Source organism: Crotalus tigris, unplaced genomic scaffold, assembly GCF_016545835.1.
Source record: "Crotalus tigris isolate CLP2741 ecotype Arizona unplaced genomic scaffold, ASM1654583v1 scf7180000019553.37968852642:3898890, whole genome shotgun sequence".
NCBI classification, from domain to species: Eukaryota; Metazoa; Chordata; class Lepidosauria; order Squamata; family Viperidae; genus Crotalus; species Crotalus tigris.
The window spans coordinates 1572887-1591825 of NW_024097591.1; the positions used below are offsets into that span (position 1 = coordinate 1572887).

At 47.3% G+C, this 18939-nt stretch overlaps 2 protein-coding genes across 4 annotated transcripts; one reads left to right on the forward strand and one right to left on the reverse strand.

Annotated features, from left to right (window-relative positions):
* Positions 1-704: 704 nt before the first annotated feature.
* On the forward strand, positions 705-6421 carry RIT1 (Ras like without CAAX 1). 2 transcript variants are annotated; one of them, XM_039363169.1, is made up of 5 exons: positions 705-952; positions 2326-2382; positions 3041-3114; positions 3454-3641; positions 4055-6421. In XM_039363169.1, exons 1-5 carry the CDS (start codon positions 841-843, stop codon positions 4245-4247), a joined length of 624 nt encoding a protein of 207 aa, XP_039219103.1. In that variant the 5' UTR covers positions 705-840; the 3' UTR covers positions 4248-6421. The 2 variants fall into 2 exon arrangements, with proteins under 2 accessions (XP_039219103.1, XP_039219101.1); XM_039363167.1 differs by having other exon boundaries at positions 714-952; positions 3454-3645.
* A 1687-nt stretch (positions 6422-8108) lies between these two features.
* SYT11 (synaptotagmin 11) lies at positions 8109-17735 on the reverse strand. Of its 2 annotated transcripts, none has more exons than XM_039363166.1 (4): positions 17515-17735; positions 13518-14341; positions 11802-11925; positions 8109-10130 (listed from the first exon to the last, which is right to left on the reverse strand). In XM_039363166.1, exons 1-4 carry the CDS (start codon positions 17546-17548, stop codon positions 9820-9822), a joined length of 1293 nt encoding a protein of 430 aa, XP_039219100.1. In that variant the 5' UTR covers positions 17549-17735; the 3' UTR covers positions 8109-9819. The 2 variants fall into 2 exon arrangements, with proteins under 2 accessions (XP_039219100.1, XP_039219099.1); XM_039363165.1 differs by having other exon boundaries at positions 9820-10130; positions 11805-11925; positions 17515-17698.
* Positions 17736-18939: the final 1204 nt, after the last annotated feature.

Sequence of the window (18939 nt, forward strand, 5' to 3'; positions counted from 1 at the left end):
TTCACCGGTGTCTTAGCCATGCAGATGTTTGCAGCTGTGCCCAAGAGAAGCTAGTCTGGCTGGAAGGGTGCAACGCGCTAAGCCAAAACCCAACCATGTTTGCAGGGCATCAACTGATCCACTTTGAGCCTTGCAAGGGCAGGATCTGGATGGAATCCACCACTAGGTGGGAGCCCATTGATGGTGGCACCAGCCATCCTGAATTGAAATCTGCTTCTCCACATACACGGGGTCAAGAGCCTTGCTTTTTAATATCAGCAAACTGCGATTATAATGAAAAAGTGGAAATGGGTTTTTCCCCCCCCCCATTTTCCGACCTTTAGCGGCAGAAGGACACAGGGAAGTGGGGCTTTTGTTGCAACCCGGACGTCTCGTATACAACCGAAAGCCCCCATCGCTTGAGACCTTCGAGTGGCCTCGCTCTTTTCTTCGTCCCGTTCAGCAGACGAGCACACAAACACACACCTTTCCACTCAGGTGCGATGCAGCTGTATTCCGTGAGTATAACACACAGCGCTCCGCAATCCAGTCGGGGCAAAACCGTCTCCTTTCCACGCACGGCCCCTTCCCTCGAGAACCGGAATTGTAAGGCTCTCACACCGTAATGGCTTTTCGAGCGGGGTTGCGCGCGCAAGCGTCCTTGCGAAAGACGCGGCGGCGGCGTGAAACGGAAGGGGCGTGACGTGTGGGTGGGGCGTGGCTAGCACCGTCGGCGCCGCCGCCATTTTGTCCGCCTCAGCGGGCGGGAAGAAGATGAGGCGGAGTGTCGCGCTCCGTCCCGTGAGGCAAATTCAGGGCCATTGACGGCCTAGAGGGGCCCGGGAGGCCTCTCCAGGCGGGATGGAGCCCTCCGGGCCGCGGGGCCCGGCGGGACTCGTCTCGGGCCCGCCCGGGGGGCAGCCCCGGGAGTACAAGCTGGTGATGTTGGGCGCCGGCGGGGTCGGGAAGAGCGGTACGTGAGGCGGAGAAGGGCTGGGTTAGGCCTGGAAGGCTTCGCGCCCGCGGAACTCCCTGTCACTAGAAGCCCCCAAACCCCTCTGGTAGAGAGTTTGCCGCTCCTGAAGGTCTTAGGGGGGCATTTAAGCCCCCTCCTCGCTTTCCTGGCCTTCAGAAAGAGGGCAAGAGGTGGGGAAGGGCCGGGCCTTGAGGGCTTAGTACCCGCGGAACTCCCTGCCACTAGAAGCCCCACAGGCCCTCCGGGAGGGGCTTTGCCGCTCCTGGGGGGCCATTAATCCTCCTCCCCACTTTCCTGGCTTTCAGAAAGAGAGCAAGAGGCGGGGAAGGACTGGACTGGACTGGACCTTGAGGGCTAATGCCCATGGAACTTCCTGCCACTAGAAGCCCCAAAGCTCCTCTGGGAGGGAGTTGCAGCTCCTGAAGGGCTTAGGGGGGCATTTAAGCCCCCTCCCAACTTTCCTGGCCTTCAGAAACAATGCAAAGGCCTGGCCATGGCAACCTTTTAAATCTTGCTTTTAATTTTCTTCCTATTTATGCCATGATAGTCTTTTGTTTTGAGGCACACTGGAGTCACTCATAGGAGATGGGTGGTGTAGGAATGTGATGAATGTATAAATCGTGATAGAGCAAAGACTGGGATGGTTTAACCATGATTTATTGCATAAAGGCAGAATGGCATACATACACACGCACGCATATCTATCTATCCACAGCCATGCAATTCATCATATACATACGTACACATACATAATGTACATATGGGTGTGTATATGTGTTTGTATATACTGTAGTGTGTACACACACACACACACACACACGTAAGTTTTTGGCTAAAAAGGTTTACCTTGATAAAAGGGGAAATATTGACTGAAACCCTGTATTTATTCCTGAGAAGGTTTTCGTGATAACTCTTCGATTTACAGCTAGAAGACCTGCAATTGTTGTTTTGGGTGAAACCATGTGTTTACTCTCAAAACATACTGGTAACTTTTTATTATAATTGTATTTATTTATAGCCAGAAGCCCTGCAATGGTTATTTTGAGTGAAACTACATGTTTATTCTTGAAACTGACATATTGGGAGCTTTTGATTATAATTGTACTTATTTATAGCCAGGAGACCTGTAATCGTGCTTTTGGGCTGTGTTTATCCCAAGATTGATGTGCAGGAAGCTTTTTCATGATTGTTTTTATTTACAGCCCGAAGATCTATGTACTTGTTATTTGGGGCCGAAACCATGTATTTCTTCCTAAGATTGGCACAGCAGAAGCTTTTTATGAGAATTGTGTTTATTTAGAGCTGGTCTCAGAGCAGTCTCCATTTTCACTATCCTTGGTCAGGTTAACCTGTTTGTTTCCTCCTTACAGCCATGACTATGCAGTTCATCAGTCATCGTTTCCCGGAAGACCACGATCCCACTATCGGTGAGTGGGTCTGGCTGCTGCTTTACTCTCTTTCGTTATGAGGGCTTGTCGAACTGGATTTGGCGGGAGTTGCAGCCTGTCTCAAATCTTCCTGTAAATATGTTGGATTTCTGTATATTGATTTGATAGACGGCTTATCTAGTCAACTAACAGGCTGGCACCAAAATAGATAAGAGTTAAGAGAATTCAAGAGGGAGTGGACTTGGGACCACTTGTAGGCACGTAAGGATTAGGCTGAGTCCTCTCTTGATTCCGCCCCCAGCTCTGCCTCTTGTCAAATACAGCCTACTCTAACCATATCCCTTCATTTATGAAATAAAAATGACACAGCAACAGTTAACAATAAAAAAATGCCCCTTTAAAATATACCCGTTCTCCCCCTCCCCCAATTGAATCTGTTGCTGATCCAGGCAGCAAAAGCCTTCCTGTCGATGCGTTCAGGAAAATCATATTTGCACAATGCTCTGAACACCTGTTTCCCCCCCCAATGCTGAATGTTAACACCTATATGTATTATAGGAAAAAATCGAAGGCCCCACCATTTGACCTTTTAATAATAATAAAGTTGGAAGGGGTCCTGGAGGTCATCTAGTCCAACCCTGTGCCATTTCAGACAGTCCAGTCTCTTCTCTTTTCTGACTTGTGTTTCTCCCTATAGAGGACGCTTACAAAATGCGGATCCGGATTGACGACGAACCTGCTAATCTGGATATTTTGGACACTGCAGGCCAGGTATTTCACAACTATGTAGCCTTTCCTGTTTTGCTTCCCCTCTCTTTCCCCCACGGGTGTTAGTGATTTCTAAACAGCCCTCCAAGGTGGCTGCATGTCATAGTTTGCATGCTTTGCATGGACAACTGAAAATAACCACCTAGTGAATTTCATACTCCATACTTCGGTTCCATGCTTGTTACTTACTAACCGTCGTTACACGGTGCTTTTTCACTTACCAAAATAGCCCTCCAGAATATGCTGGAAGCCCAGCTGTTTCCTGCACCTGGCCAGCCTCAAAAAAACCTTGCAGGAAGAAGCCACCCAAAACAAAACAAAACATACTTTTCCTTCCGGCAGGCCGAATTCACCGCTATGAGAGACCAGTACATGCGGGCTGGTGAGGGGTTTATCATCTGCTACTCGATCACGGATCGCCGGAGTTTTCACGAAGTCCGGGAGTTTAAGCAGCTCATCTACCGCGTCCGGCGCACGGACGAGACTCCGGTGGTCCTGGTGGGCAACAAGTCTGACCTCACTCAACTCAGGCAGGTAAAAAAGGCTCGAACCGCAGACTCGTGTTTGACCGGGGGTCCTCGACTAAACGACCAGAACAGAGCCCAAAATTTCTGTTAAAAGTGAATTTCGCCCTGTTTTTACCACCTTTCCGGCCGCAGTTGTGAATCCACCGCAGTTCTTAAATTAGCCACACGGTTGTTGAGTGAATCTGTGTAAAAGGGGGTCACACAACTGCAACTGTCATAAATACGACTCGGTTGCTAAGCGCCTTGAGTTTGGATCACGGGAACACTGCAACAGCCGTAAGCGTGAAAAGCGGTCCTAAGTCACTTTGTCCCCGTTGCCGTTGTAACTTCGGTCGCTAAATAAAATGGTTGTAAAGCGAGGACTGCCCTTGTTTTGTTCCCCCGCCTCATTATCGCGTGCGCTTTCTTGCCCAAAGGTCTCCAAGGACGAAGGCTGTTCGTTGGCCCAGGAGTTCGGCTGCCCTTTTTTCGAAACCTCCGCCGCCTTTCGCTACTACATCGACGACGTATTTCACACCCTGGTCCGGGAAATCCGACGGAAGGAGAAGGAGAGTGTCATGGCTCTGGAGAAGAAGTCCAAGCCGCGTCCGAGTGTTTGGAAAGCCTTGAAATCGCCCTTCCGGAAGAAGAAAAATTCCGTAACCTGAATTCTCCCCCCCACCCCAAAAAAGGCCTCCCTTAAGCAGAGGAGCGATCCGCTCTGCAGAGAGAGAGAGGCAAAACAGCCCGGCAGCTTTTTGACTCTTTGTTTCTTCTGAGTGTGTAAATCTGAACTCCTGACCCGTGCAAAAAACCTTCAAAGGCCGCTCTTCCACCAAACCCTTTTCCTTGGGCGGGTCTGCTCGCCGTTTCTGCCCGTCCAGCCCGAGCAGGCTGGCCAAACAAGGAAGCAATCGACCTAGAAACGGACAAACCATCTTTGCAAACAAGCCACCTCGGCTTTGCTCGGTGGCTGTGCCCGATTCGGTCTCGGCTTGGCGTTTCGGCCGCGATTTGGAGGAATCTTGGCTTTTGATGTGGGTTAGGGTGACCCTCTTTAGAAGCAGTCCAACTCCTTAATCTTGTGGGGCGAGGCGAAGGGGGCAGACGGACGTACTGTAAACCAGGTTTTTGATTTCTCGCTCGGTGTATGGGATCCAAACGGGCCTGGCGTTGTGAGGAAGAATTGCACAGCTTCCACAGCTTGTGCAGTCTTTCCTGTCGAAATTTTGCTTTAGCATCTGTTTCTCATGCCGCCTCTTTCCCGCGCTCGTGCCCGGGTCTGCAAAGATGGGATTCCCTTGCAAAGTGGGAACTGTCTGCAGTTTATGTCACTTGAACAGAAGAACAGAGTGGGAAGGGAGCTTGGAGGCCTTCTAGTCCAGCCCTCAGAAAACAGAAAAGTGTTTTTTTTCTTTTTGTCAGATTCTATCACTTTGGCATGAACAAGGGAGACCGAAGGATCAGGGTCGTGCTCTGGTAAATGGCAGCAAGGGATGCTGAGGGGCAGTAAGGGGATGTGATTAATTGGAGGCGTAAAGTTGTAGCAGGTGTAATTGGACGTGTAAAGTTGGCGTAGGGCAAGTTGTGTTCAGCCGGAGAAATGAGAGAGCTGGTAAACCCCACGTTGGGAGAATGGAAAGGTGTTGAATTTGCTTGTGTCAAGATTTGTAGCATCACTCACAAGGCGTGTTGTGTTGGTAGCAGAGTCTTGAAAGATTTTGGCCATGCTGAGCCAAGGGGCCCAGCAGCACTCAGCCTGCTTTTATGGAAGAGTTTGGAGCAGGTTCCCCCCTTCCCCCCGGGGTGCTGTGTGGATGGACCCCAAAATGGAGCCCACAGAAAGGAATAGGGAGGTTTTGATAGGCGTGCAGGTGGTATGAGAGGGAGGCTGCCCTGGAAATGAAAAAAGGCTGAGTCGGGGTCGGAGAATTGTGTGTCTCGGAAGTCTTGAAATCCCCCCCCCCAAGTGGGGCAATTTTTATAGAGTGTTGTAAGTGTTGTGTGTGGTTTACACAGAGTCGGGAAATGTCACAGCCCCTTGCCAAATTTCTCCTGTTTAAAAAAAAATGGCAGAAAATAATGGATCTTTTTACTTTCCCAAGAGATTGAATAAGCCTTAGATATTTCTTCTAGGTGAATTTGTATTGCTTTTGGATTTTCAAATGTTACCGATTATCGTGTTTGATATATGTATGTATTTATAGACTCTTATGGAGAAATTGGGTAGTTGGGGAAGAGGAAAACGACATTCCATTTAGCGAGAGTTATTTTGAATGTATTTTATTGACTGTAGCAATATACGGTATATTTAAAATTAGTAAATTAATGTTACGAACAATGCTGGATACTTTCCATAGCTATTAATTTAGGAGCAGATTAAATCTAATTTTAATTTTTATACCATCGCATACCTGTATAATGTAGATATGTTCAAGTTTTTTTTAAGAGACTACATGTAGTTCAACGTAAATAACGTCACTAACATTTGTGACCGAAGGAGTCACAATCTCAGTTCTCTTTTCATTGTCAAGTTCTCATTCCGGAAAAAAATGACTTGAAGCAAGAATGAATTGTAGCAGATCCAAAGCCTGCTTTTTAAGCCAAACTTTTTTTTTAAAGCAACTTTCTTAATTTGTGCCTTAGCAGAATTCAATATTTTGTGGTGCTAATGGTGAAATCTTTTTTTTTTTTCCTAGCATGATTACATCTTACTATTAAGCACTTTCTTTGGACACAATTCCTATCTTTTATGGTTCACGTATATATTGCACTTGATACAATAAATATTTTTTTAAGCCTTAGCTTCTGTTTCTTTCACTTGAAAGTTGGCGATAAACCCGTGTGTTAGCACTAGGTGTGACAAGAGAGTGGAATAAGGATTGTGAGTTGCCATCCTGCAAATGCGCACGGCAACAAGTTTAAAATTAAAACTCAAGAATTAACCATCCATTCGCCCCAAGAAATTCTATAGTCCTTTAATAGATCTCTGGACGGTGTTTTTATAATTTCTGAGTCAGCTCTACAGATAGTCCTTGACTTACAACCACAATTTCTGTTGCTAAGTGAGACCTTAGTTAAGAAAGTTTTGCCCCATTTTGCGACTTTCCTTAAGTTAGTTAACACGGTTGTTAAGAGAATCTGGATTTCCCATTGATTTGGCTTGTCAGAGGGTGGCAAAAGAGGATTATGTGACTCCGGGACACTGGAAACAATCCTAAGTACATGTCAGTTGCCAAGTGTATGGATTTTGATGACAACCATGGGGAACCTACAACAGTCATGTGAAAAAAGGACATAAGTTACTTTTTCCAGCACCGTTGTAACTTCAAACAGTCACTAAATGAATTATTGTTAAGGCAAGACTAACTGTACTCTTTGGTGAATCATCTTGTGCATCAGAGGATCATTGTTGGGATAAATTGGGGGTCTTCCAAGTTGGCCCTTTGATGACTTGTGGACTTCAACTCCCAGAATTCCTCAGCCACTTTGGCTGAGGAATTCTGAGAGTTGAAGTCCACAAGTCATCAAAGGGCCAACTTGGAAGACCCCTGGGATAAATCAAGTATTCCTAGCTGTTCTGGTCCATAGATCTATCGAAACTCTTGAAAAGTAATTCTATTTCAATCTTAAAAATTCTAAATTCTCTGCCAGTTATTTTTTTCTTGGTAGTTTAGCTATTCAGAAGAACCTCACAAAGCATGCATCAGCTGTAAGAATCTTTTTTTAATTAAAAAGCTGTTTAAATCAAACAAGGGCATGCTTTTTTGGCCATTACAGTGCCCAACACCAGGTCCAGGAAGCACAATTTAAAAGTGTGTGTGTGTGTGTGTGTGTGTATATACACTGTAATCCTGCTACAAATAGTTTGCAAGCCCATTGCTAATATTCAGTGCCAAGTAGATCAGAGGCGCCCCATGGCCGTTGTATTTTCCTTACAGGCTATCTGGCAGTCGTGATATTAAATTTCCTCAACGACTAAAAACGCAGCTTGGAGGCTTGTTTTGGAAGGAGGAGGAGAAGAAAGGAAATTCACATCTCTTCTGGGAGTTCGGTGTCACAGAGCAGCGGAAGGATGAGGTAATGGCTTTGTAGCGAGGCTGCGCGCCCGGGCGTACACATACACACAATGGGGTGGGGGACGCAGGATTGTCGAAGCTGCACAAGGCCACTTGGTGGCACAGCCGGGAGGCGAGCTGCAAGCAGACCGATGGCTTGGCAGCTTTCAAATTGGCAAGTTTTAGCAGACAGTGGGAAAACTAATAGCCACAACCAGCTTGATCCCCATTTTAGCTTTAACAAAGACAAGCCCCTCCCCCTCCAGTCGCTCTATTATCTTCCCTTTAACAATAAAAAGAGATTTCATTTTTTTTTTTTCAGAAGCAAAGAAGCTTCTGAATTGTTGATTTTGCCCAATTGCAAAACTCCGCCGCAAAACCCTCCTGGCACGTTTTTGGAACTGCTGAGAAATCAACGATGCAAATCCGATCGATCAATAAAGTGACTCTATTTTTTTTTTTTATTTGAATGTCTGGGTGTGCATTAAAACAATGTTGACGTTACAGATTAGCATTACATATTATGTTGGTTAGGTCAGTCTAACAGCATTATGCGGTTATACATGGCTTGACTTTATTATTTTTTTCCTTGTTTTTTTTTTCCTTTTGACATAAAAGTTGTAACTTCGTTTTTAGCTCCGTTTTAATTTTTATTTTATTTTTTTACAGCAGACACAAGGTGGAAAGAAAAGAAGGGGAAGAGGAACTGGATGGCAACCGAAAGAAAAAAAAAAGTTGATTTCACATCTGGGAAATGTTATGGTAAAGCAGCTTTTTTCACAAAAGTATTCCCATGTATGGTTGAAGATGGGGTGGTGGTGGTTTAATGTTTTTTATTTATAAAAAAATCCTCCTTCGTTTTCCCCGTTAACTCCTGTGGAGGAATAGAACTGTTTCCATAGGCCTGACAAGAGGTGGGGAACCCTGGGGTCCGCTGGATCACAACTCCCATCAGCCTCGTCGATTTGGCATGCCAAAATGGGGGTTCAAACGAAACCAAAGGCCAGCCATCCCGTGGCAGGTTCCATACCCCTGAAATAACCATAAATCTATTTATACCCTGAGCACTTTTTCCTTAACAACTTATTCCAGGCTTTTGCGTGTGTGTGTTTGTTTAAAAAAAAAAAAAGCACGTCGTTTTGCTTTTGAGTGCAAATTAAAATAAAATAAAAAAGTCTTCTTAAATTGAAACTTTTATTCAGCGATCAAGCAGGAAGGAGGAGGGGCAGTTTCTGCTCACCCAAATTTCCCCAGGCAAAAGATTGAGAGCTGCTAATGTATCATGGGCACTGGTGGGTTAAATCCCAGATTTGTTTCACAGGAAATGATCATTTTTAAGCAGCCACTTGCCATTCCGGCATTTTTTTACACACACACACACACGCACACACACACGCACACACACACGCCCCCTTCCGAAAAGGAAATTGTGTTTGTTAAGACAAATGCCTAAAACCCCTGCGTGTTATGTACAAGCAAAGTTAATTCACCCAAATCATAGAAAACGGCAAGAGGCTTAACCAAAAATAGGGCAAGCAAAGAACCAGCACGAGAATATATATGTGTGTGTGTATATATATATATATATATATATTATTTTTTCCTTAAAAAAAAAAAAAAAAGAAGTCAGGAAGAAAAGCTGAATAGAACTAGTTGTGAATACCTGCAAAAGACTGTTCAGCACAAAAACACAACTTTTCATAGTGACAGATAAATTGCATTATTTAAAAAAACCCAAAAACCTGCGTCTCAATATTGGTTAAGTTATACTAATTTTTTTGTGTTTTCCTTTTTTCCCCTTCTCGACGTCTGTACTTGGCATGCAATAGTAATGTGATTACGCTTTTTTTTAATATAGTTTTTTTTGTGATATTCTTAAAATTAATGCACTTTTTTCCCCTCTCACCACTGTTTGCAGAACCTGTGTGTGTGTGTGTGCTTGCTGTGTACGTGCGCCTTTGTAAACAACGTCACAACAGAAAAACCAGTCAGCTGCTTCTTATGATGGAAACGGTCAGTTCTACGCCTAAAATAGAAGGGGCCATATTTTGGGGTGGGTGGGAAAGGGAGGGGGGAACTGAGAGTCTCTTGAAGGAGGCGCCGGGTGCGAATCAGCACCCCGGGCACCTTCCCGCATACCCTGCTTAATATTCGCTCAAGCTGTGCCACTTTGCAATCTGCTTCCGGGGATTTTCGCACACCTCCCGCCAGTGTTCGACTCCGCCCGCCGTGACGCTGTGCGCCCCCAGGATCAGCCGCCCCACCACCTCGTTCTTGGTGGTGCGGTCAAAGTCGATGACCAGGAACTCCATGCTGACGTCGGGCAGCAGATCGGTGGGGATGTCGTAAATGAAGGACTCGTTGAAGACGGGGTTCAAGGTGCACTTCTTGACGTGGGTCTTCTTTTTCGCGATCCGCTTCCTGCCGTAGTAGACGTTCACCTTGACGTAAGGGTCTGCGGAAGAGGGAGAGGCCAATAACACAGTCCGGGAACGAGGCTGCTTCCTCCGAGGAGTTGTAGGCCGCTTAGACTTATATGCTGCTTCCCAGTGCTTTACAGCCCCCTCACTAAGCGGTTTACAGAGTCAGCATGTTGTATCCCCCCGCTCCCTAACCATCTGGGTCCTCATTTTACTGAGCTCAGAAGGATGGAAGGCTGAGTCAACCTTCAGCCGGTCAAGATTGAACTGCTGGCAGTGGGCAGAATTAGTCTGCAATGCTGTATTCTAACCACGGGGAAGGAAAGGGAAGGAAGGAGGAAGGGGAAGAAGGGAGGGAGAAGGAAGGAAGAAAGGGGAAGAGGGAGGGAGAAGGAAGGAAGGAAGGACAAAGCGAGAGAGAGGAAGGGGGAGGGAGGAAGAGGAGAAAGGGAGGAAGGAAGGGAGAAGGAAGGAAGGAAGGAAGAAAGGGGAAGAGGGAGAAGGAAGAAAGAAGGAGAAAGCGAGAGAGGAAGGGAGGTAGGAAGGGAGGAGGAAGAGGAAGAGGAGAAAGAGAGGGAGGGAGAAGGAAGACTGCTTTACAGCCCTCTCTAAGGTTTATAGAGTCAGACCTATGGTCCCCAACAATCTGGGTCCTCATTTTACCGACCTCGGAGGGACGGCAGGCCGAGTCAACCTCGAGTCGGTGAGATTCGAACTTCCGAACGACTGGCAATCGGGAGTCAGCAGGATCAGCCTGCAAGACTGCATTCTAACCACTGCGCCCCCACGGCTAGCCCTCAACTTAAGGACTGCTCCTTCAGCGACCGTCCAGTGTTAACAACGCCACTCAGGAAGAGGGACGTGGTTTTTTTCACCCTTCGCGACCGTTGCAGCATCCCCACGGTCGCGCGATCCAAGTTCAGGCGCTTAATGGTCTCCTACTTACGACACTTGCGGGATCCTGTCGGTGGAGATTCTCCAGGTCACGGCAGTCCCAAAAGGGCCGTTTTTCAAAAGGCAACTGGACCTCTTTGTTTCTCCATGAAGAAGTTTCGCTTCCCATTCAAGAAGCTTCTTCAGTTCTGGCTGAACGGCGGAAGACGGGAGGACTCCTCAGAGGGAGCGCTAACAACCAGATAACTGCAAGGAACGTAAATCCTTCCATCTTCCACCCTTCGGTCAGAATGGAAGAAGCGTCTTGGATGAGGAGGAGCGACATGTCTTCAAGAGGAAACAAAGATGTCCAGTTGCTTTTTGAAAAAGCACCTCTGAGGACAACCACGATCTGGAGCAGATGGAGAATCTCCACCGACAAATTCAAAGCGTTGAAGAGACTCTACGTCGGGGGCCTTCAAACCTGTCCCTCTGATGACTTGTGGACTTCAACTCCCAGAATTCCAGGCACTGGCTGAGGAATTCTGGGGGTTGAAGTCCACAAGCAGGGGTCTTCAAACCTGGCCCTCTGATGACTTGTGGATTTCAACTCCCAGAATTCCTCCGCCAGGGCCCAGTTTGAAGACCCCTGCTCTATGTAGCCCAAGGCTGAACAGTGGAGATCTTGGACCTCCAACCTCAGAGAGCACCAAGGACTTCCCAAAATACTGCCCAATGGGCTGGGGTCGAAGGTGACGTCGACCATCGTTTCAGCCCCCATATTTGGAAAGGCCCTGGAGAAAACCCAAGGACAGGCCGGAGAAAATAGCTTCTACCTGAGAGGCCGGAGATGTCCATCTTGGGCAGCTGCCTTGCTTTCAACACCATGACGGTCATCCTCTGGGCCACAGGCTGATAGGACAAGGACACCTGTAGCTCTCCTCGGCTGATGCATTTCTGGAAAGAGAAGAGAAGAGATATCCTGTGGAGGACCACCTTACCTTATCCAAGGCTACCTGAACCAACTTCTTGAGATCTTCAACCAGCATCCCTGGGAACGCTTGGGCACCCCAACTCTGGATGGCCGAAACTAGGAGAATATCTACGGCTTCGCTAGAAGAAGGACCTGACCAATTTTGACCTTCATCTCCATGGAGGAGCCAGTTTCACTGAATAACCGGGTTGCTAACTGAACCGCTGCCGTGATTCGCTGAACAAAGGTGGAAAGGAAAGTCGCAAAATGGGGCAAAAACTCACTCAACGAATGTCTCCCTTAGCAACGTAAATTTGGGGCTCACAGTCACGGTTGAGTCAAGGACTACCTGTACAGGTGTCCACTCCACTCTCAGCAAGAGGAGACTGTTTACATCCCTTCAAAGCTAAGCCTGAGCGACAAACCACAACATTTTGTGTTTGATTTCAGCCTTTTGCAGTGTTCAGTAAAGACAGGGCTTGCTGGCTGCCACAGCAACCTTAAAGGGTTAAGTTTTTGTTTTTTAAACAAGATAACATGCAGATAACACCTTTTTCATCTGGAAGAATTGGTTTTTTTGGGGGGTTAGAAAAGGAAAAAAGCCAGAGAGAGGGGGATGGATTGGGGTTTTTTTTTTGTTTTTTTTGGTTAAGTTTATCCAGCGGTGGAATGAAACTGGCACCATGCCGAGTGTTACAAAGCCACTATTAATCCAGTGAATACTGGCCACGTTGCCATGGTTTTCTGTGTCCTACATTCAGGGTTTAAGGGATGAAGCGGTGGTTTTCAAAATGTTGCTTGGGTATTGTCCAAAGAGGCGCCAAAATGCAGCCCAGTGGCAAATGCCTGGACCCCCCAGTTGATTAAGGAGGCTTTATCTAGCTAGCTAGCTAGCTAGCTGTCTGTCTGTCTCTCTCTCTCTCTCTCTCTCTACCTATCTTATCTATCATCTATATTTTTCTACCTGTATCTACCTAAATCTCTCTCTCTCTCTCGTTTGTCCCTCCCCAATGATTAAGTGCACCCCTGCAATTGTTAAGTGAATCACATATAGTCATTAAGTGAATCCAGCTTTCTCTACTCACTTTGCCTGTCGGAAGCCAGCTAGGAACAGTCACTAATGGCAATTAGGGGAGCCCAGTTGTAAATTCACACCTTTTGCCCAGTGCCCCAATTCCCATCCTCTGGGTGTGGGATGCTCTGACGGTTTTAAGTGCGAGGATGTTATAAGTCACCTTTTTTCAGTTCTTTTGTAACTTTGGTCACTAAACAGTCGTAAGTCAAGGGCTACTTGTACGCCTTACTACGCTTTCTTCCTAAACTGCCTTTCAGGCTATCTTGGTTTATCCTGCCTTTCCTATCCTTCATCTGTTGTTTTGGTGGGTTGTCCGTCAGGTCAACTTGACCACGCTTTTGCTCCAAAGCTACGATCACCTTCCTTCCTTGACATGCTCAACTACAATTCCCATCCTCCCCTAGCCAACCTAGCCCAGTCCAAGAATTGAAATCAGACCCATCTCCCAGGTCCCACAACAGAGAGCAACCCGTTAGCTGAAACCCCAGAAGACCCATGTACCTGTATGTTCCTCTTGACGATCTCCCTCGTCAGATGGACCTTCCCGGTGCTGGGGTCCACCCCCGCGAGTGGTACCATCACCTCCCCGATGACATCATCTCGAGAAAAGCGGTCGAAGCTGAGCACCAGGAAGTGGAGGACCAAATCCTGGAGCTGGCTGTAGGGGATGCCGTAAAAGGTGAAGGTCTCGTCGAAGACCGGGTCCAAGGTCTTCCGGAGAACCCGGGTCTTGACGCGGTGTCTCTTGTCCGGCAGGATGGTCATCTTGATGTAGGGATCCGAACCTTGGTTGTGCTCGTCCATCACCGGCAATCCGTGGGCCTCTTGGATGGTCACCACCAGGGCTTTCTTGGGGAAGTTGTAATCCACCGAGAAGGTCAGCGTGCCTAGCATGAGGTCCTCTTCTGGAGAAGACATGGAGGAGGTCTTGCTCCCCACCGGGGTCAAGCTTTGCTGAGGACTCGGTTCTTCGCCGTACTCTACTTTGACGGGGAGCTGGTTGACGGAAGAAGCCGCGTTCAACCCGGCGGAGGTTCCCTCGGAGCCCACCAAGCCAGCTTCGGCCGCGTCCACCAGGAGGTGACCGTTCCCGTCTTTCCTGGCCACGCCCTTCTTGTCCCTCCGGATCCGTATGATTTTCTTCTTATTGGTCAGTGTCTCTGGGTAGATGCTGATGCCTTTCAACATGTGGATGAACTTGTACGGAGGACTCTTCTGCTTCTTCTCCAGCTGCTGGTGGCAACAGGTCCAGACGAAGACCGTCACCGAGACCGACACCACCAGGACGGTGGCCCCGATGAGGCCAGCCACGATGGGGGAGACATCTGGAGAAGGAGAAGCAGGAGATGAGATCAGAACGCCTGCCAGATGTGGACCAACCCCCCCTCCTCTTTTGTAACTCGCTACAGAGGGTCCTCAACTTACGACAAAATTATAATGTCGCTGAAAAAAAGTGACTTGTGATTGCATTTCACACTTGCGACCACTGCAGCATCCTCATAGTCACATGATCAAAATTAGCAACCGGTTCATATTTATGACGGTTACCGTGTCTCACGGTCACGTGTTCCCCTTTTGTGACCTTCTGACAAGCAATGGGGAAGTGTGATTCACTTAACAACCAGGCTCGTGACTTAACAGCCGGAATGATAAGCTTAACCACTGTGTCAAAAAGGCTCTAAAATGATGCACTGCTTAGCACAAGTGTGGTCATAAGCCGAGGACAGACAACCTGCACAAGTAGACCAGGAGCGTTGCAGTGAGAAACACTAAATTTTATTTTCTGGAGTTGATTTTTGCTTCCCTCATTTCTCTCGTCTTTGCATTTGTCAACAATGAGTATGATGTTTAAAAAAAAAAAAGAATTACGTTTGTGTTCTGGGAAACAATAAGTACAGATGTGCCCGGCCCTTAGCCAGCTGCAGTTACGCGAGTTATAATTCCTCCAGTGATTTTCTGACAATGAATGGCCCCATCTCTTTTGTGTCTGTGTGTGGGTGCCAGGTTGGTGCGTTTTTGTGAACAAGACAAGAACGGGGGAGAAAAAACAGCGGGGATCCTCACTCAAATAACCTCCGTGGAGAATAGGAAGATCTCAGAAGGAAAAAAAAAGGTGTATTTTGACCTAAAGGGGAGACACAAGCCTGTCAAAATTCTGAGGAGCAAAAATCGACTTGGTCCAAACAGCTGCCTACTTGAGTTTAATAGAAATATCGAAAACGGATGGCAGGAAAAAAAAAAACTAGTGGTCCACTGAGGCTTTTGTTATTTATTTTTATTGTTTCATTTTTGTCGGACCGCTCCAGCCTGTGCAATTTTATATTTTTACAGCTTTTAAATTTTCCAATCTTAAATTATTCAGTTTCAGTGTTTTATTATATTGATGACATGGTACATTATCCAAAATCCCTCTATTAGAGAGAAGGGAGGTTAAGATGTTCATCTATCATCTATCATCCATCCATCTATCTATCTATCTATCTATCTATCTATCTATCTATCTATCTATCTATCTATCTACTATCTGTCTACCTACCTACCTATCTATCTCCATACATATCTATATCTATTTATCTATTTATCTCCATACATATCTATCTCCATATCTATCTATCTATCTATCTATCTATCTATCTATCTATCTATCTATCTATCTATCTATCTATCTATCTATCTATCTATCTATCATCTACTATCTGTCTATCTATCTATCCATACATATCTATATCTATTTATCTCCATCCATATCTATCTATCTCCATCCATATCTATATTTATCTATTTATCTCCATCCCTATCTATCTATCTATCTATCTATCTATCTATCTATCTATCTAAATGCGCGTTTTTTCCCAAGTTACTCATGATGGATCCACTACCTAATCGAGAGAAACAATCTAGAATTAAGGAGAAATTTCCTGAGAGTGAGGAACAGTGGAACAGCCTGACTCCAGAAGTTGTGGCTGCTCCATCACTGGAGGTTTTTAAGAAGAGACTAAATAGTCACTTGTCTGAAATGGTGTAGAGTTTCTTGTTCAAGCAGGGGGTTGGACTGCAGGACCTTCAGGGTCCCTTCCAACTCCGTTGTTCTACATAAATAAAGACACTACTACGATTAATAATACTCATCAAGGTGAGGGGGAAAAATAACACCAGGGGGTTACGGCTGGCAGTCTTCACGTTCTCCCCAAGGAGGTGTGTGCCAGGCGCCCCGCAGGCTGCTTCGGAAGTGGCTCCTGCTTGTGTGAATGCTCCTGGGGGCAATTAAGGGAGGGGAGGGGGGGGTCAGGACTGCAGGGGCATCAGGATCCAATTCAATCCACCCGGGTGGGGGGGGGGAGAAACACACGGATTGCAGCATCTGGAGTTCACCTCCCCTCAACCCAGCCCACCTCCCCTAATGCTCCAGATTGTTCAACAATGGCTATCAAGGGAAGAGGGACACACAAGACAGACACAGACATCCAAAGCAAACAAAGGCTTTTCCTGTTGTTGTGTTTTTCCCCCACACCTTCTCTGCTTTCCAAGCTACCAGGGGCCGGTCCAACAACAGACATCACGTCATCCTGCTTTTTCATAGTCCCCACTCGGCACCTGCCCCCTCCTCCCTCTAGCATCTCCCACCCCTGGGAAAGAGGGGACCCTTTCAGATGAGGATCTGCCTTGCACCCCTTCTTAGGATCGGCCTCTCCTGCTCCTCCTGGCCAGGCCAGCTCTGGGCACGCCCGTGTGGGTGGGAGGGGGGGCAGAGCAAGGAAGGAAGGGCACCAACAATCTAGGAAGCTGCAAATAAACGAAATGAGATATATATTTATGTATAAAGCCGATGAGGAATAATATTGTTAAGGGTCGGATGGAAGATGAGCTCGGCTGCAAGCGGAGAGGGTGGGTGGGTGGCACTGCCAAGGCCCGGCTGGAGAAGGGTCAGCTTTCCTCACACATCACACCTCATGATGCTTTTCTGCAATCAAGGGCTCGCTGCGGCTTAATTACGGCAGAATTATCAGATTATTCCAAGAGGGAGAACGCTAGAAAAAGAAGGATGGGGTGAGAACAAGGGGGGGGGTCGTCTTTTTTAGGCCGGGAGGCTGCTGCGGGGAGATGTTTGTGTAGAGCTGGTCGTGTGTGTGTGTGTGTGTGTGTGTAGCGTTTGTGCGTTTTTGTCGGAATCTTGCAAAGATCAAGAGGGAAGATTCCTGCTTTGGAGCCGTAGATCCGGATTGGGAATTTGGAGGGGGGGGGGAGAGGGAAGAGAGAGAGAGAGGCTGCCAAGGCAGGTAGTTGTGCAACGCCGCAAGGCCCAGGGAGAATTATGGGATGGGGGGCGTCCGGGGATTTGCAAGCCTCCTAAAGCAGGGAAGGATGCCCGGGCTGAGCTGGGCACGGCCGGGCTGCAGCCAAGAAGGAGAAGGAGGAGGAGAAGGATGCCGGCCTATGGCACACAAGGCCCGCCGCGGAGCTGGCATGGCGCAGCGGCCTTTCTCCCCGGCCCACTCACCGAAGCTGGGGCGGACGCTGGCGATCTCGGCCATGGCAGCTGGCGGAGGAGCAGCGGCGGCGGCGGCGGCGGGGCGAGGCGCTCCGGAGGCGCCCGAGGCGGTTGCGGCGCTGAAGATGCTCTTCGCCTCCCCAGGTCGATGCAGGAGCGGGCGACTGGTCCTCCCTCGGCCCTGGCTCCGCCCCTTTCGAACGAAGCCCGGGCAGAACGCCGCCCCTTTCGAACGAAGCCCGGGCAAAGCGCCGCCCCTTTGGAACCTGGCTGACCCAGCCTCGCTTGCGCTGCGCGATGGAGCCGCCCCGAGGGTGACTGAGCAGGCTTGGCGGTGGATTATGGGTCTCTGCGGAGCTTTGGGGGGGGGGGTTTGCTGGGGATTTAGGACCCGTTGTAAACGAAACGCCTGTTTCCAATGGCCATTTCAGTGACTTTTTTTAAACCTCGGCTTGCTGACTGAGGATGGGCTTTGTAATACTTGAAGTCTGGGTCGTGTGGTACCGTCGCGCTGGTGAAACCAACACGGGTTTTCCTTCTTGAACGTGCAAGCCAAGTGCATCTGTCTAATAGCCGTTCGAATAAAGAACTCTTTAATCTCTTCCCCCCTCCCCCCTGCTCCGCTTGGTTACTGAGGATGGACTTTGTAATACTTGAACTACGGGTTTTGTAGGATTGTTGCACTGGCCAATTCACATGGATTTACCTTCTTTAACGCGCAAGCCAAATGCAACTTTCTAATAGCCTACAGTTTTATCTCTGTAAAAATAGATATGTATCCCTATTGGAAAAAACGGCCCATTGGGAGCCGAATGATGCCTTATTTCCTCTTGGGCTCTAATGTATATATCGTAAGCCGCCCTGTTAAGTTTTTAAATAAGGTATTTGGGCTAAGAACCCAATACATCGAAGAAATTGGGGTACTCTGCAAGGGAGAGTCTTACCTGCTTGCTGATTCTTTGTATTATTAAATAGGCACTTTATTACTGCCTTCCATTTATTTTAACCTGGATCCAGATTATGCATTTTATTTTTATTTTATCGATAAGGCCACAAGACTAATCAATTAATAAAGTATTCTAATAGCCATTTTCTACAGCTTGTTTTTCTTTTAGGGCATTTTATGACTTGGGTCCATTGTTTTGTTTTAGCTGTGTGGAAGCGTGGAGGATTTACAGATGCTTTTAAGCAAATAAGGATAATCCCGGAACTGAAAACCCTGCATTTATTAGACTGAGTCAAGAGGTCAGGTATTTTTAATTTAACGTATGGGATAAAGAATCGGGGAGAGATGCAGCACAAATAATAAGAAGGGTTGGAGCAATTAAAAAATTTCTATTCTAAAAAACAAAGCGATCCCAAACAAATTCAGTATTCCAAATAATAGTGCGAGATGACGAGAAAGACAGCCCAGAGGGAGCCTGTGACGTCAGA

Excerpts from the sequence above, each read along its gene's own strand:
- RIT1 (XM_039363167.1), top strand. The coding sequence starts at position 841 with ATGGAGCCCTCCGGGCCGCGGGGCCCGGCGGGACTCGTCTCGGGCCCG. Across the intron at positions 953-2,325 it reads CGGCGGGGTCGGGAAGAGCG|CCATGACTATGCAGTTCATC; the intron begins GTACGTGAGGCG and ends TCCTCCTTACAG. Across the intron at positions 2,383-3,040 it reads AGACCACGATCCCACTATCG|AGGACGCTTACAAAATGCGG; the intron begins GTGAGTGGGTCT and ends TTCTCCCTATAG.
- SYT11 (XM_039363166.1), bottom strand. The coding sequence starts at position 17,548 with ATGGCCGAGATCGCCAGCGTCCGCCCCAGCTTCG. Across the intron at positions 11,926-13,517 it reads TCGTCAAGAGGAACATACAG|AAATGCATCAGCCGAGGAGA; the intron begins GTACATGGGTCT and ends TTCTCTTTCCAG. Across the intron at positions 10,131-11,801 it reads CATCTCCGGCCTCTCAGGTA|ACCCTTACGTCAAGGTGAAC; the intron begins GAAGCTATTTTC and ends CCTCTTCCGCAG.